The sequence below is a fragment of the Spinacia oleracea genome, chromosome 2 (genome assembly GCF_020520425.1).
Source record: "Spinacia oleracea cultivar Varoflay chromosome 2, BTI_SOV_V1, whole genome shotgun sequence".
Taxonomy (NCBI): Eukaryota; Viridiplantae; Streptophyta; class Magnoliopsida; order Caryophyllales; family Amaranthaceae; genus Spinacia; species Spinacia oleracea.
Genome location: NC_079488.1, coordinates 40319349 through 40338385, shown reverse-complemented (window position 1 = coordinate 40338385; position 19037 = coordinate 40319349). Strand labels below are relative to the sequence as shown.

Sequence of the window (19037 nt, the reverse complement as noted above, 5' to 3'; positions counted from 1 at the left end):
AGTCGAGTCGAGCAACTTGATTCTCGACTCGAAAAAATCGAGAAGCTCGAATTATATATACCTAATATGAACTTTTATAAAAATATAAATGTTTTATTTTATCATTTTTATTCATCATTTTATGTTTTTTTATTCCTTAATAAAAATATATTTTATTTTTCTTCCTAAAATGGATGAATAAATTATTAAGGACAAAAAAAGAAAAAACCTAAATCGTCCATCTACATTACACTATTTGGCAGTCAAAATGTTTTCTACAGTTACTCCAACGTTGGTACATAAATGAGGGAGGAAAGAAAGAAATAAGTATATTCATTTTGTAACACATGGGTAAATAAGTGAGTGAGGAGAGGAGGAAAGGGTTATAAGTATTACTGAGTGTGAAAGTGTACAAATCACTTCCATTGGACTTTCATTTGGGCTAATGGACATATTGATTTGGGATATAAACTTACTTTTTATAAGATTTGAATTTGATTTGAGTCGAGTTCAAGCTCAATTTTGGGTTTTCAAGTCAATTTTCGCGTTGAGTTTGAGCTTGAGTTTTTGAGTTGACTTCGAGTTTGAGTTTAGTTTTTGAGCTCGAGTTTGAGTTTTCGAGCTGATTTCGAGTCGAGTTCGAGCTCGGGTTTAGTTTTCGAGTTTGAGTCGAGTTTGAAATTTTTAATCTCGCGAGTTTTCGAGTCGAGTCGAGTTTGACTATGAGTTTTCGAGTTCGAATCGAGCTTAGCCAAACTCGAGCTCGACTCGACTCATTAGCACCCCTAAATGTACCTGGAGTTAAGAATTAACCACCATGAAAGACTAAGAATATGCTTCATACATTCACGAAATAGTCCAAACAGTTCATACACCGATGCCGGAGTACTACGACATGCCCCTGCAATGATGTGTCAACACAGCCCAAGAGGGTTCTCGTCCGCCACATTCGGTGCTACTTTTGCCATCTCTTCAGAGTTCAGATTTTCCCTAAGCAGTGAAATGAGCCCCTTAATTCACACTCCTCAACATCTCATCCCATACATTGATTGATACATACAAATGTTTTTACAACTTGTCAATACACACTCCTCAACATCTCATCCTGGAAATCTCACTCCTCATCAACTCTGTTTCCCACGAGTCAGCAGGGAGCTTACACTGGTTGAATAATTTACATATACAACAATCGTTACAGAATACAGCTAACTGCATCTCTATTTTAGATTACAACTTCTAACAATGCCTTTACACGAAAATTGCAAATAAAGAGTATTATTATTATTCGCCTCTAATCATTTGGGACTGAAATGGCACCCGCTTGATCTCCACAAATGTTGAATATTCTTTATCTAGTGGTTGTTTCCATGGCTCCCCATCTGTCTGCATATATGACTGTTTCCACTCACCACCTCTTACTTCAAACCTAATTGCAGCTGCCTGAAATACAACACTTTTTTGTTGCCATTTTCTTGTAATTTTTTCAATAATAATACTTATTAACATATTGTTTTTGGTATATATATTTCTGGTTATCTTGTAAGCTTTGAGCCGCTAAGCCCAAGCTATATGCATGGTTGGGCTAAACGCTAAATCTTTTACATCCTTAGGTCTAAAACAGAACAAACTAAACCAAATATTTCGGAGTAAAGTCACCACTTTCTTACTTCACCAATAAACAATCAATTTGGTGCGAAATTCAGAAAATATTAACATTACTGACCTGGGCAATGTGCTTCGCTGATATTAGTTCTACCATCACGAAAGACGCATGCCACCCATGCTTTAGACCAAAAATTTCAAGAAGACCATCATCAGCATTTGCCTCAACAAAACCTCTCTGCAGAATTAACGCAATATTCACATGTAGCCACGTATTAGATTAAGATAGTAGTTAAAACCAAAGAAACTTCAAAATGAAGATTGAGGGGTCAGCTAAAATATCCCTTCGTCCAAAATTAAAATAGTCATTCCCATACACTATTTTGAAATTTTCAGAAAAACTGTCACATTTGTTAAAATATAAATTGGTTGTGATATCGAGTTTTTAGGATTGAACCTTGATACTTGGAAAACATATGCATGCACTTATCCAGTTATCCCTACACCGAATCCCATACTCTGCCATGAACAGCAGAGTAAGGCTTCACGGCAGCCTTAGGTATTCAGTTATTCACTACAGAGTACACAAGAGCATGCCTGAAGATTCATACCCTATTTAATATTTATCCATATATTCTTCAGGAAAAATTATATGACAGAAACTAGATTTTCAGCAATATTTAATTTTTTTGAAAACTAATCAATTGAAAGAAGCTAACAGATACTTGTGAACCATGCAACAAACGTATTATCAATGAAAGGCATGACCAAGTTACACAGTACGTATTTCAGACACATCTTTATACATGAACAATGTGAAAATGCAGGCATGGATTACAGTACTGTTGGTATCAAACTATTCACAATTTCGTCATCCTTTCATAAACTAGTGATTTGCATTTTCCCATATATTGTCCAAGTACCAAGGTTCTATCCTATAATTTGATTTCATGTCAAAAGGTGCAACTAGCCAAGTAATGTTGGCCATGTAGACGTCCAGAACAAAGGACAAATGAATGACAGAGGAAGAGGGAAAATTACCTTTTCCAAGTATTCAGGTCTCAAATTACCCCATGGTTGTCTTCCACTTGCATAACTATGAAGATTCAATGCAACTATTGATCTCACACTGTAGAAAAAAAAGATACTAGTAAGAGCACAAAATAGAGGTCCTAAAGACAAACAACGAGCCACATACTTTCACTGAACAGCAATACGGCAGAATGATATGTACAGTAAACTAAAAGCTTGAAAAAACAAAAGCATCATACAAACTCATTACTTTGACGGGACTCGTACTTGCTCCCATTCTGAACAGTTGACCTTTTTTATATGAATTCTTAAGATGTTATTGAGCCCCCTGCAATCAGACAAATAATCTCGCATATAAGAAAAGTTTACATTAGAAAAGCATAATGTTCTGTCACCTCAAAGATTGATGATCTACTGTGAGCAATGGTAAGAATAAAAAAAATGGCATTCAAGACAAAGACACACTCAAAGCTGATCAGTCAAGGGATATAGGCTAAAGAAAATGAGATAGCTAGATTTCCAAAAATGGCAACTATGATATAATTATCAAAATGTTCAACAATCTCATCCGCAATTTAAGGCAGTAATACATCTACCTTACACAGAGTAGTAGGTTATGAAAAACCTAAAGAGTTTTAAGGTTTTTTGCAAGTTGACAAGGATAGTGTGGACTACAAATTAGGGAAGGCCAAAGTGCCAAAGTGCCAAACTAGGAAAACGACAACAGAAAAACATTAACATATTAATAATATACCAGAACAATATATTTGTACCTTAAGCTTGGATCACTTGCACAAGGCGTGAAGAACCAACCCTGGGTACAGCTGTATCCAGAATAGATCAACTGCAACATAAAGAATTTTTATCAAGCAGAAGAAAAAACGCAGGTACTGTGTTAACCTAAATCAGCATTAAAGCAGGCAGCCAAAGATACATCAACATATAAAGCTTTAGGTGATAATCAGAAAAGTACACAACTTTAACTACATAATGGCTGGATATCAGACTCCCAAGTTTGTTACCATTCTTGGAATTTGGTTTTCAAAGGGAAAATGCAATAAAACTATAGAAGAACAATTTTTTCCTTTCTTTTGTTGAAAGAAATGCTGAGGGGCAGAAGGGAAAATGGAAATGGATGCAAGGGGACGGAAAGGAGGAGAGAAAGTGGAAGGTAAGGAATATAGAAGAAAAGGTGGCTTTCCTTCCTAGCAAAAAAAATATGTTTTCCACCCTTGGGAAAACTACTTTCCACCCATTTACAAGTATTGCAACCCAAATGAAGGAAACCATTTTGCCAACAAACCACTCTAAGTAGCACATGCAACTTTTCTAATGAAATTGTGTTCCTTTATTTATTGTAACAGCACATTTTAAGATTTTAAAATATTGGGGAAGAAAAAAGGACCTCAATAACAAATTGGCTGGGAGGCTTTGCTTAGGCAAGGGTACAGCTGAGATTCTGAGAAACATTAATTAAACAGAAAGGGCTATAAACTCCAACAGTCTGGCTTTGCATGGACCAAATAAGGCTGAACAGAGCCATGACATGTACATTCAAGCTGGCTGCTGATCATTCTATGTGGGTAGGACAACTTTCCTGATTGAATCTCTGTTATGTGGACTCGACAAAAGCGTGGGGCTCAGATATGGTGTCGTACATGGATACGTTTAGGATTTCCTACTTTCTCTATTATTTTTTAATCATTACACCCATGTCTGACGCACGTGCAATATGTATATGCAAAGAAATTGATCCAACATAGTTAGGTAAATGACATCTAAAAGGATCAAATGGACTACTTGAGTAAAGATAAAAACAACTAATGTTTCATGATACTTATCAGAGAAGTTAACAAACAGATTCCCTAAAAATAAACTTGCCTTCTCTTTTACAGTGTAAAATTTAAAGAATTGGATTCAGAAATTGAGATATAGATATACAAATGGACATGCAATGGCAATTACTACAAGAATTCCTAGTCAAACATGGTGATGCAAACACAACCAAGAATATAGGTGAGCATGGTGAAGACAAGAAAGAGAAAAATGAGAACGAAAAGCTAAAACACAGTTGTGAAATCTGTAAATTATATATATGGCATTAAAATTTTATTCATACCTTATTTGCAATTGGACCCTGTGCAAGATATGGCTTTTCATTACGCAAGTTATGGAAACCATAGGCAACTTGTGCATCCATACCTGTAAAAGCCAAACGACAGAATTTAGCCACGTTGCTGACATGTTTTATGCAAGGTGATTAAAAAAATGTTAAATCTCTACAGCAACCCTGATGAACATTTAAATTTTGGACATTTTGTCACAAGACAGTTTCTACAGAGAAAAAATATAACAGGCTTCCTCCAGATGAACAAGCAGAACAACACAACATATGATGCACCCACCATTGTTGGTCTTCGCCTTATATAAACATCCTTTTCAAATTAATTATTTCAGTCTGTTTTTCACGTGTTCCCATTGATTATTAAGCAAGCAGTCCTAATCCCCCCTGACTGGAGAAGCAAGCCATAAATTTGCACAAAAGGGTTTAATCAACTGACTTGATTTTCAACCAACTCCAATAATTCCTATAAGATTTTTCGTTGTGTCAGCTTCCATTTCCGTGAAAGGACCCGCTTATGCCATTCTCAAATTTTTCTACAGGGGTCACATCAAGAAAGCCATATTTTCCTTGAATTGCAACTTGCAAGAATATACACGTAAGAGTTCATTACATTCATATGCATTTCCATTTTAGCCACAGAGGAGCTAGACCTTCTTGGAATAATAACCTCCATGCGTTGGGTTTAAAAAAGTTCCTCAAACTATGTTAGATATGAATCCATATGACCAAGGGTATAGTAAATTTCACCAGAAATACTATCTTGCGCACATTCGACTGGGAATAATAGTGTAAGGCTGTCATCAAAAGGGTGTAATATATATGTTATCCTGTAAGATGAAATATGATGTTGTGATCTTGATGCATGACCATGAAGGGAAAACATATTTGAAGATAGCTTACAAATAGTGTAACTTACATACTGGGTTTATTTCGGAGATTAGTAACAAAAAGTATACCGTCAAACAGCCAACGGTGCCAAATATACTGAATATTCCAGTAGTGTGACTTGTTTTCAAGTCATATTCAGCTCTCTCAAATTGAATATCGCATGCAGTTATGAAAATTGCACGCAATCACACTTAGGGATTAACTAGACCCAAAAAAAGATTGTTTTTCACCGCACCCAATTATTTTTACATCACTTTTCCATCTTACATATTCAGATGCTAATTTTAGAGTTTTGAGCTATTTATCACATTTGATTGCCACTTTCTGCAATTTCTCGGATAATTAAGAATTTCTAACTAAAAGCGCTCAACTAATGGAAATCACAAAGGTTCACAACAAAAGTTATTAATTAGGCTTACAACTTCATTCCTCATCGTTATCTAAACACATGCCTATAGAAAGTCCTCAACTACCTAATTTGGTACAACTTTTCCATAATCAGCTAATTTAGACAAGAAAAGGAGTGAAGGATATGTAACCAAGCAACAAACTTGATTACTTGAATATTTAGTGTATAGTGCCTCACATTCAGGTTCAGAACTTCAGACTTAGCTTGAGAAAACAAAGTGGAGAGTAGAAGGTACAAGCATAGAAGAAAAGAAGGGGAAAAAACTACTACTAGTAGACCTGATCATGGGCGGGACGGCCCGCTAAGCCTGGTCTATCCGGCCCGTTGAAATAGCGGGCTTTGACAACAATTTTGAAAAAAGTAAAAAAAAAATTGGCGGGCTAAGCTCAGCCTGTTAATGTCAACGGGACAAGATGATATTTGTCGCGCGCGGCCCGCCTGTTTACTAAAAATATGTAAATTTATTTTATAATTTTTTTAGTTAGTCGGTTGTACTTGTATTTTTTATTTTGTAAGTAATAGAAAAACATTGTATTCTTGACTTTTTAGTGGATAAAACTTTTGACTCTCATTATTAACTTATCTATTTAAGACTTTATTATTTCTCACATTCTTACAAGAATATCATAAAGGATGGAACTCAAAAATTTAGAGATAATTTAAGCGAAATAAAAATTTTAACCATAAACATAAAATAAATTAATTATATTCAACAAAAAAATTAAAAATATTTCTAGACCCGATAACCCGCCGGGCAAGCTCGGCCCGTTTAATAGGCGGGTACGGACAAGAGTCAAGCCCGCAAAAAAAGGCTTGATTTTTCTATTCTAGACCTCTTGGACAAAAAAATAATAAGCTTAGGCCCCGCTACCCGTCCAAGCCCGCAAAGATCACCTCTAGAAAAAAAGGTAAGAAGACACCAAAAAGAACTACTAAGACTATAGTTATCAAACACCTTGGTTTGGCGTTTATGAGAGAGAAGTGAATAAAAAAAAAAAATAATAAGAGGAAAAAAAATATATATAAATGTCTTTAATTTTTTATGCTCTATAAATAGACACCAATATTGATCCACTTTTAAACCACAAAAAAAATCTTAATTTTCTCCTCTCTTGTTTAACTTTAGATCACAAATTTGTCAAGGAAGACCTTATTGAAAATGTATGGCAAAAATGTAGACAAACTAGTGATTAATTAGTTATATCATATATGTTAGTAGTATACTAGTATGCAATATCACTAATTTAAAGGTTGTAATGATCGAGTTTTTAGGTAACAAGTTAAGTTTATTATTGATATAAATTATATACTTAAAAAGTGAAATTTACTTAGTCTAATTTTTAAGTATTTTTTTATTTACTATGTATTAGCCGGTTATAAAATTTAATTAATAAACAATTAATATGTCACTAACTTAATTAATAACGATTAATTATGCCACTAATAATTTGATTATATACTTATCCATAATAATATCATGAGATATAAGTGTAGGTGGGGTATAGATGATGTAAGAGAGATGTGATATTTTTGGTGTTTGATAAATGTTGTTAAATGTTGTTGGTGTTGAGTTTGGTGTTGAGGAGAGAGCAATGGAAAAAAATATTTTATTAGGTTGAAGACCAAAACCAAGGTGTTTGATAAACACGCTCTAAGTAATTGCACATTAAAAACAAACTTATAACTGCACTCATCATAGCCAAAAGAAGTATTTACCAATGCTAAAATAGTTATAGAACACTCCATCGTAACAAGTCACTTTCTCGGGAAGCCGGCCAGCAAGCAAGAATCCCTGCGAAATCATTGCCGAAGAGGCAAAGAAGCAATCAAAACAAACGAAAAAGAAGTGTGCAAGCAGCTGGTGATGCAACTACTCTGTATAGCTGATTTGCAAACCTGATCAAGAGTACATTCTCCTGTTGACTTCAACGAATGAGGAAGCTCCATAACTTCTCCAGCTGGCATTGTTATTGACACATGCCAACTGCAACATATTAAAAGAAAATTAATAAATAAACAAAAAAAGGGGACTGCAAAAGAAACTAAAATGCAGATAGTTTGTATACTTGAAAAAAAAAATTCATTATATCTTCCATGTTAGCGTTCATAAATTACCTCCTTATCACAAATCATGTCATCTTAAAGGTTACAACGGTACAATACCAATCAATTGACTCTTCCCCGCCCTCACATCCTTCTTGCTATCTCTCTCTATGAACCCTACGGTCATTTATATTCCTTAGTTGACTAGTCACCAAAAAAATAAAGATTTATCACAAAGCATAGCATCTTAAAACTAAAAAGGTACAACGCCTACCAATTCACTATTCCCCGCCTCCACCCCATCTTTCTCTCTCTCTCTCTCTCTCTCTCTCTCTCTCTCTCTCTCTCTCTCTCTCTCTCTCTCTCTCTCTCTCTCTCTCTATCTCTCTCTCTCTCTCTCTCAGAACCCTACGGTCATTTATATTCCTTAGTTGACTAGTCACCAAGCAAGTAAAGCCTTATCACAAATCATAGCATCTTAAATATACAACGGTACAACGCCTACCAATTCAGTCTTCCCCGCTTCCACCCCATCTTGCTCTCTCTCTCTCTCACACACACACATTCGATTGGGTTGCCCATGTTCCTTAATCAGTACATATCCAAGTATCCAACATAGCCACAGGCAACAAATTAATTCCTTTTTCAGGTATATCAACGATATATCTATTGCCAGATCTTAGTAGACTAACTAAACACAACAGATTGGTACATTTCTAACAATTATTCATAAAGAAATTCTTATTCAATTCCTTAATCATGCATGGTTTATATCAAGTACTAATCAGTAATTAACAATCACGGATACACCATCATGCATTAATGAATCACCATGTATCAAGCATTCCTGCCAAGAAACCAGCGCACCATATCTCAGGTAATTTCTGGTACTCTTACATCTACAAGCTTGTTTCAACTTTCAATAGCATGACATTATGTGGAAAGAAAAAAATGATATTTTTCAATAGAACAGCTAAACGGGATTTCAAGGTTACCGATAGCGCACATTCTTATTTGCAAGTGGTGTACAATAAAATACTTAAAAGTTACCCGGATATATGTTAAAGTTATCTATTTTTTAGTGATAAGTTTTTATCATTTTAATAAAAAATATTTCTTCAAAATCACTAATAATGTATAAAAGTAACTACTCCGTATTTAACCTTTTAAAATGTTTATCCATCAACTTTTTTTTTTCATAATATATAAGTATATAAAAACGGTTCATTTTCGATGGAGCCAAAGATTCATTTGTTCTTTTGGTTGTGCGATGTAATGGACTAAATCAAAATGGCTCTTAATACCTCTTCGCTTCCTTTCCATGAAGTAGAAGATGGTTGTCCCGTTGTTGTCCCGTTATCGCTTTTGGGTCAATTGGAAACAACCACTCTGCAATTGCATGGGTAAGGTTGCATACGTCCGACCACCCCTTACCCCGCTTTTTGCGGGAGACTCATTGAGGCAATGGGGTAATGATAATGATAATGGATGATAAAAGTTAATAAAAACATATTAAAAGTTACAAAAAAAAACAGGGTAAAAGTTATCCTAGTGTACAATAAATTTATGGTACACCTTGTGCGTGCAAGAACTTTTGTACCGATAAAACAAGTACTTCAGTTACGTAAGGTTAGACAATAATAGATAATTCATAATGTATGTATATTTCAGTAACTTCAGGTTTGTGCTTTCTAGATGGGCCTTAGAGTTGATCGCTAACAAATTAGTCCATAACCAATTGACAGTGTCACACTCATATGTTATTGAGTTGCAGACAGAAATAGGGAAACTTACAAGTTGCTTCCAAACATAGGCTGAAAATCAACATACAGGAAAGTACTAAGAAGTTTGTGACAGAACGTCACAAAGTGGGATCACAATTATTGTAACCCAGCACATTGATGGAGCCCTCTTGGCCCACTGGTCTCACACACATAGACTACAAACACATAAACATAAGACATGAAAGAAATAAAGATGGCCAAGAAAATGACTACCAGCTTTCAGCTTGAAAATATTGAATAAGAAAAGAGTGGGGGAAAGTCAAAGGAGAGCAGGGTACATAATGTAAGCATAATTAGTAGATATCAAAACATGAGCGAGGAATTAAAAGTGGAAAATAATTACCTGTCTAAACGACAAACGGTGCCAGTACTAGCCTTATGAAGAGACCTTTTGACAGCTGACTTCCAAGCAAATGGAAACGAACCACCCTGTTAACAGTTGATCCAAACCCATAAAAGAGGGCACAATCAACAAGATACTCTTTTTTATTATTATTATTATTGAACAACTTTTAGAAAATGAATCATCACGAAGTAGAAAATGGGAAGGAAGAGAGATCTACCCAGCCAAAACTCCTGGAAAGATCGTTCCCTGTGCCAAGGGGAATGATTGCTACAGGAGGAATCGGAGTTCTAGATTCTTTGTGAAGTTCACCCAGGCATCCAAGTACCCAACCAACTGAACCATCTCCCCCAGCAACCTGCCAAACAAACATGTGGTATCCATGAACACTGCACCATTCCTTCCCAAAATAGTGTAAAGTTAAAAGAACTCCTTTATTTTTTACGTTTTCATTAACTTGCTAGTCTTCTAATCCTTCTACTGTCACATTTATTATATACAGTAGATCATTAAATCACAAGTATAAATGCCAGAACTCAACCAGGCCAAAAAGATTCAAAAAGGAAAATAAAATCCTAGAAATATTTCATATATTTAAATTTTAAACAATGAAAAAATAGCCAACCCTTTGCAAAGGAAAAATGAAGCAGGTTGTAATCGAACTTAAGACATGTTACTTACTGTGCATGTCTCTCTAAATAGTACCTAGATTCTAGTCAACAGTCATTCGTTCAATAAATGAAGAGTTTAAAATCAGCTAAGAACCTACTGCCATAAACTACCTTGTACACAAAAATTATTAAGACTAAAGAGAAAACTCTTGTTACCAAAATCAGAAATAAGTTGTGAGAAGTTAAAAGTAAAAATGTCCAGTTTACTAAATTGAATCAATCAGTCCAATCGTAACTAATTACTCCGTCCCCCCCCCCCCCCCCCCCCTCCGTATTTCTTCCTGTGAGCCACACCAAAGGTGTTGTAGTACAGACAACAAAGAGCCAAATTTGAGAAAGCAAGAAAACTTCACAAGTAAACATACCACTACTCTGATCTTATCCCGAACCTCTTTTGCACAAGGATCACCCTCGCTAGCGAATTGCTCAAGGCAAGCCAATCCATACTGTACAAACTCATTAGGCTTGACATCTGAAAGATCAAACACCTGAAGTAACCAAAAAAACAAAAAATAGACAAAGGTTACTCATATTGCAATTTTCCTGATTACAAAAGAGAACACTACGAAAAAAATCTTCAAATGCAAAACAATGATGTTTAATGCCGTAACAATCATCACTTGCATAGTTGTATCTATGCTAACAAATCCAAACAAATGTTTTCAAACAACTATACAGCCTAAAAGGGCCAAGGTGATGTATAGACAAAACTTTAATGGTAAAGTGCAAGTATTGATTCAAGTTTCAACCTATGCACAGCATAGAAAATACATGATTTTAGATGCAAGAAAGTCGGAGGAATAAACTAATGAAGTTAAGCTCACAGCGCAGCTTCCTGACCGACAGAGGAATAAATTGTGCCAAAGGACGGAAAAGTGCATACTATACATTAAAGATTTAAAGCAAATAGACAACTTTGTCTGCTCGATAAACAATCTAACAAGGCAATCTAGTGCTTAGATTTGAATGTAGAACTAGTGAAATCTCCAAATCCAAACACCCCGGAGAACAAAAATAGGAGTACTACTCATTGGTCTGTTTAGTTGTCTTGCCAGCACAGTGTAGGTTAATCACAATTCACAACAATCAGTCTCTACAGCATGAATTCAGCAGAAATAAATTTAGTTTCCACCCAAAATAGACGAATAAATCCAACTCCTAAGCATCTGTCGTCAGAGTGAAGCTTTATTCTAGACACCAAAATCATCAAATATGAAATTATAGCCAATATCTTTTCCACAAAAAGAAACCTAGGCTCCTATGGTGCACTGCAGTAAATCACAGTGAGCTTTTTTACAGCCAAGAAGGAGGTACAAAGATAAAATGATTCAAGTATTCTGATTCATCCAGGGGGGATAAGTGACAGGCAGAAAAGATAGCTGTTCAGCAAAACTACAGATTCTCAATTAGCTGCAGACGCATACAACTCCCCTATCTCCGAATTCTGAAGTTTTTTGTACTGCAGGAGACTCCAGACATGTTTTTCTCAGATGCCAACATAAAGTTCAAGCATTAGTACTTTCAAAAACCGATCAGTGATTAGTACCACGCATATGCAAAATGAATGCCAAACATATGAAAAAATGTAGCTCAGTCACAAAGTTGCATAGTAGGGGTAAACCAAATCATCAGTCAAACAGCCACAAATTCATGACAGGTTAGGTAGCTAGTGGTTCAACATATAGACCCCATAGAAATAGAATCAATAAAACACTATAAAACCTCTGGTAAACCCACATTCAGTGATTAGATCCCCATCCCCACTCCCATTCACTCCAAAATCCTAACTTGGAACAACTTCTCACAAAATACCCACAAAACCCCTAAACGTCTCTAGAACTCGAAAAAAAAAGCACCCCAAAATCACTCAAAACTTCATAGGTAACACATGAACACTCAAAACTCATGAAAAGGGCCATCCTATGAAACCAAAATTACACCCCCCAAAAATCCCCCAAAAATTCATAAATTCACCCATGTCATCACTCATTCACTCGTCAACCATCTTCTCAAAACACCACCACCGACACCCACCAACCAAATACAAACTTTCAAAAAAATGAAACTTTCTCTTCCCTCCAATCTTAAAATTTCAACCACACTCCAAAAAAAAACTCCAAACCACATTGCTCATTTCCATTCATATATTAAAGAAAATACTCCCCCATTCCACGATACTTGGAACACGGGCACAGAAAGCGAAACGAAAAGTATTGCATTTATACTGAAACGGGTAGAGTACACAAATTATCCAAAACCCCCCATTAATCCCATTAATCAAAAACAACAAGTTAACCAAAAAATAAGCCAAACCCAAGTCAGAAAATCAAAACCCCAGCAAAAAATTAGAGGAGAGAGAAAAGAATAGTTTAGTAATAGACCTGTTCTTCACCCATTAATTGTTGAAGCCTCAACATAAGGTCAGGGCCATGTCTTCCACCACTCCTGGAATTAATAAACACAACCATCGGACTTTCCGGCGGAAGATGAACCTCCTCCGCCGCCACAAGATCCGCCGAATCGACCCCAGAAGAAATATCCTTAGAGTTAATTGCACGGCGCATTGCTAGCCGTAAATATTTAGGGATTAAAATACGACGGCGGAGGTCCTCTTTATCAATCCTAATCCCTGATAATCCGCAACCCCTTAATGAATCAATCATTGATGATCTTGCTGCTGTTGTATTTGATGTTCTGCTGCTTGATTCTGATGTTGAACCACCTTCGCCGGAAGCCAACGACGTCGTGGTGGTTGTGGTTGTGGTTGTCGACGAGGATGATTCCATTCTCTCTCCTCCAAACGCCGCGGTTTTGGTGAATTTTAAAAAAAAAAGTTGGTGGTGTAAGGGGGTTTAGAATTACCGGGCTGTTATTGGGTTGTGATGGTGGGTTGTGTAACAGCCCGGTGAGAGGAGAAGGAAGATGATGATTGATGAAGATGGTTATGGAGGTTTCACTTTCAGTTTTTAAATTTGGTTTCGAAATTTGTTTTTTTCTTTTATTTTATTGTTTTTTAGTTTGGGGTGTGGGGTAGGGTAATTACACTTTTGCCCTGTAGTGTTGGACATTATTACTTTGGGAATTGATTAGTGTTAGTTGAACATTTAATATTGGAGGGAATCCAGCTACAGTTTTGAGTGGCAGTGGGCCATTCATCCTTAAGTTTGTTTGAAATTTCCCGTAAAAGAAAAAGGTTTCGTTGAAATTAATGTGGAAAGAATTATGCTTAAGCACTTTTTTAATTGAATTTCACTTATCTTATCTTATTGTTTTGAACTTATTTTATTTTATCTTATTTTATTGATCTCTTATTTTATCTAATCTTATCTTATCTGAACTTATTGATCTTTATCTTATTTTTATTTTTTGAACTAAAATTAGTTCATGGATAAAATAGTCATACGACATTTACAATAGAAATCAAAACTAAGAAATACAAAATAATTTGGATCAAACAAAATTCTAATCCGGCAAAATCAAGATCGTTGTAGATGAGATCTGACAATAATAAATACCCTCTTTCACATCGTTGTTTGATACAGCCTTCAACGATGGGGTCTTTCGATCTGTTGTAGCTTTTGTATTGAATTAAATCTGATTCAATTGATTGTAGACGTAAGAATGTCATCCGTTGTAGCCCCGCACAAATCTTCATCAATAAATCAACTTTTCCTGCGAAATTAAAAACATGACCCCAAACTCTCACAGGGAGAGAGATAAAACCCAATAAATGGGTACATATAACCCAATAAATGAGTAAAAAAACTCTCCAAAAGGGAGAGAATGGAGTTTTTATTCCGAACATGAAATCAAAAGCTATGAAAAACAAGAAAAATGGGGCTTACCATCAACCTAATGGTTAATTGGTGGTAGCCCCTAGAAAATTAGGGTTTTGAAAGAGGAAGAGAGAAAAAAAATGTACTTCATTGATTGGCTAATTAGACAAATAATTATCTTATTTTATCTTATTGAAACTTATAGAATGACCTTATCTAATATTTCTCTTACCTTATCTTATCTTATCTTATCTTATCTTATTGGCCTTGAACTTATCTTATCTTATCTTATCTTATCTTATTGACCCTGAACTTATCTTATCTTGTCATATCTTATCTGAACTTATTGGCCCTTATTTTATCTTATCTTATTAGACCTGAAATAAGTGAAAATAAGGTGAATAGAGCAGAGCCTAAACTCACAGACATGAAACATAAAACGGTGTATTGTACTGTAATTTTTAATAGACATGAGGCTTGCGCTTGAGTCGCGTGACTACGAGAGCGTTTGTGTAAAAAAAGTGCTCTTTAATTATTTGGGCTAGTCTGGTCTGAATTTTTTCGAGTGGTCTGATTTCGTGATTTTACTTAAGTTTGATATGTTTGTACGTTAAAAAATACCAAAAGCATGATAAAAATGTGCTTTTGTTAAATTTGTCTTAATGTGTGTTTTTCAAATACATAATATTTAATTTTCATAACTTTTATATGTAATTAAGTGAAGGAAATAATGCCCTTGGTCCAAATATGCATTCAATGTTAAGTCTAATAAATGCGGTTCAGTATTAATTAACAAGTTAATAATTCAGTGAGATCAAGTGAGCTGAATGTCTAGCTAGAGGCCGCTTCAGTTCAAGTGGAATTAATGATATTAATCCACAGCTTACTCTTGACTGAACCCGTAGGGTCACACAAATAGTACGTAAACGGATCAAGTATTTAATGGCATTAAATACTCCACCTATGGATATTCGGAATCGACGGATCTTAGTTTCAGTGGGAGCTGAGATCGTCACAGGCAAGAAATGAATACTCCGGAAACGATGATATTGCCGGAAACGGAAATATGGATCGTATCGGAAATATAAATATTATCCAAGTCGTAGATGTTGCCGGAAACGGAAACATGGTACGTATCGGAAAATATTATCGGAAATGGAAATATTGCCGGAATCGGAAATATTGCCGGAAACGGAAATATTGTCAGAATCGAAAATATTATCGGAATCGGAAAATAATTCCTGAAACTGAAATATTAAATATTTGTTCGAAACGGAAATTGATCCCGGAATCGGAAATATTGAATATTGTTCGTATCGGAAATGAATTCCGGAATCGGGAAATTAATCGGAAGCGTATCGTACGAATTAGCATCGGACGAGGCCTGCCAGACGAAGGCCCAGCACGAAGCCGGACCATCGCCCAGCAAGCCAGCGCTCCACAAACGCACCAGCCAAAGCTGCGCCAGGCCCACCGCAAGGCAGGCCCAGCGCGCGCCAAGGCTGCGGCAGCGTGTGGGCTTGCGGCAGTGGGCTGCGAGCTCGCGGGCTGCGCGCGCGCGCGCATGGCGCCCCTCGTGGGCTGCTGTGCGTGCGTGTGTGTTTGTGTGCTACTCGAATCCTAAAGCTACCGGGATTTGTCATATGATTAAATCTAATCCTAAAAGATTTAGTTTATTTAATTAGAGTCCTAGTAGGATTATAATTAAATAAATTAGTATCCTAATAGGATTCCAAATCCTTTTCCATAACTCTATAAATAGGTCCCTAGGGTCACATATTTACATAGAGCATTCAAGTATTCAAAGTGAGTTTTTTGAGAGCAAAATTCAATTACACAATTGCCTATAAAGTGCCGAAAATAATAGTACCTTAAGGGCGATTCTAGTTGGTCAATCTTATGGCGGATCCGGACGTGCTGTGGACTATCTACGGAGGGACGACACTTGGAGTCCTAAAGACTTGTTCTTGTTCGGTTCGGGCGCAGCTAGGAAAGGCACGCAACAAAGAGTATGCATCTAAACTATGCTAAATGATTATGTGTAAATAATATGTTTTCCTGGCTTTATGGTTTTTCCGCATGATTTATGAATTGTCATATGTATCATAACCTAACAGTGGTATCACGAGCCTCTTATTATTTTCATAATCTAAATTGCATGAACATGGTTAAATATTACAAATTTGCAAGAATTAAAAGGGGTGATTAATTTTCGTAATTGTTAATTAATTGCAAATTGCGTTTATTTAATTATACGTACGCAGTTTTTCGGCAGTTTCTTCGTTACTCATCCAAATCGAGTGATTTTTGTGTCAATTCCGCATGTAAAAGGCATTCTAAAATTTTGACAAAAATAGTAATTTTCTGCCGAACCCAGAATTCTCAAATTCGAAGCCTAACTATGACTTTTCGGAGGTTTTAGTTTTTCGAATGCAAAATTTCGTAAATTTAAGATGTTAAATTAAATATTTGCGATTCTTGTTGATAAATCTTGAATTTTTGATTGACCTACTGTATATGTTTAACAAGTTTGAATGCCTAGCCTTGTTAATTATGCAATCTAATTTGTAATTATGATTAATTTGTTGAAAATTAGAATAATTTAGAATTAATTTGGTTTTCATAATTAATTATAATTTAATTAGATACCTATGATTAAAAACCACCATAAAAATTGTAAATTTATGATAAATTTTAAATTTTTATGACCTAGGCTTGAATCCATGTTAATCGGAAATCAATTGAATAATAAATTTCCGATTTTTCGCCCTAAAATTATGAAATTAATATTATTTATTAATTTGTCATTAATTTTAAATATAAATTTTTTAAATTTTATGCGATTCGCTCATATAACTTGCACGCACAAAGCAATGGACGCTACGTAGACCTGTCAAACGGGTCGGTCGGGTCGGGTTGTAAAAAATTATTTCCGGGTTCGGGTTGAATCGGGTCGGTCACTTTCGGGTTCGGGTTTGCAAATGCTTGTTCAAGACCCAGAACTTTCGGGTTCGGGTCGACCCAAGGGGTTGAGAGATTTTAAAACGCGCATTATATTTTCATTAATTTAGGTGATAAATATACAAAATATGAGCAAAAATTAACAAATTTTCCTACACAAGTTTATATTTAGTCAAATTCAACCATAAAATGGCGTATAATTCAAATTAAAATTATATTACACACAACAATAGTAAAAACAACGTGTTTATTATGCTTAAATTTTCTCATAATCTCATTTTTTAGTATAAATACAATGATTTTCAATCGGTCGGGTCCAAAACGGGTTCGGTCGGGTTTTGACCCATTACATTTCGGGTTGCTCGGGTTCGGATAAAATCGGGTTACGGGTCACAAAATCTTGTTCAGGACCCATTATTTTCGGGTCGGGTTCGGGTCGGTTTTCGGGTCGGGTCGATTTTTGACAGTTCTAACGCTACGTGTTACCCTTAAGGGGTGTTGTATAGTGCGGGCATGTGACGACGAGCAAGGGAGCTCGTCCCCCATGCGGCACGAATGCAATGAGCAAGGCCATGGTGCACAAGCACAAGGCAGCAGCCCTGCCTTGTGTCGTGGGCTGTGAGCAATGGACGAATGGGCAAGGGCGAAAGCAGGCACAGCAGTCGCGTGGGGGAGCAAGCGAGCTGCGCCACAACGCACACTGCCTCGCGCAAGCGAGCGGAGCCTCGCGCGCAGCGAGCCCAAGCTCGCGTGCCACGAGTGCTACGCCCAGCGTCGATGCCTCGCGCAGCGAGCGATGGCTCGCAGGATCGAGCGCTGGCAAGCGCGCGCAGCAAGCGCTGGCGAGCGCGCGCAGCGAGCAATGGCCCGCACAAAGCGAGCGCTGGCTCGCATAAAGCGAGCGCTGGCGAGCGCGCGCAGCGAGCGCTGGCTCGCATGAAGCGAGCGCTGGCGAGCGAACGCAGCGAGCGATGGCTCGCGTGCATCGAGTGCTGGCGCGCGCAGCGAGCACCAGCTCGCGTGATGCCTTGCGAAGGAGAGCAGCAGCAGCGATGCGACGCAGCGCATGGGCTGCGCGCACATGGCCAGCGATGGCTGTGTGCGTGTGGCCCATGGGCGTACGTTGCGTGGGGTTGTTGCGTTGCGATTAGATCGTTTTGAAATTTTAATTTGAAATTTTCAGTTTACGTAATTTTAATTAATTTTAAAATTAATAATTTAAATTATTTTCTTGGATTTTAATTTTGAATATTGTAATTATAATAAATTTTATTTATTCTAATTATTTTACTTAAATTAAAATCATGAATTAATTTAAATACGACTGAAATTAAATTAAACTTTTGGATTCAATTATAAATTTATATGAGCTTTAAATTTTAATTAAATTTGTATGTTTCCGGTTAGACTAGAAATACATTTTT

The 19037-nt window shown here is 36.4% G+C and overlaps 1 protein-coding gene across 1 annotated transcript; it reads right to left on the bottom strand.

The window, feature by feature from the left end:
- Positions 1–994: 994 nt before the first annotated feature.
- LOC110805747 (diacylglycerol kinase 4) lies at positions 995–13963 on the bottom strand. The gene is made up of 12 exons (XM_022011376.2): positions 13258–13963; positions 11242–11364; positions 10426–10563; positions 10206–10291; positions 7932–8019; positions 7752–7827; positions 4733–4815; positions 3387–3457; positions 2864–2941; positions 2623–2710; positions 1703–1819; positions 995–1419 (listed from the first exon to the last, which is right to left on the bottom strand). The coding sequence occupies exons 1-12, from the start codon at positions 13660–13662 to the stop codon at positions 1261–1263; spliced, it is 1512 nt and encodes a 503-aa protein (XP_021867068.1). The 5' UTR covers positions 13663–13963; the 3' UTR covers positions 995–1260.
- Positions 13964–19037: the final 5074 nt, after the last annotated feature.

Bases quoted from the DNA above. Each gene is read 5' to 3' on its own strand.
- LOC110805747 (XM_022011376.2), bottom strand. From the start codon at position 13,662: ATGGAATCATCCTCGTCGACAACCACAACCACAACCACCACGACGTCG. The intron at 3,458-4,732 runs GTATGAATAAAA...TTTATGTTGCAG, and splicing joins AGGGTCCAATTGCAAATAAG to TTGATCTATTCTGGATACAG. The intron at 2,942-3,386 runs GTACAAATATAT...GTCTGATTGCAG, and splicing joins GCAAGTGATCCAAGCTTAAG to GGGGCTCAATAACATCTTAA.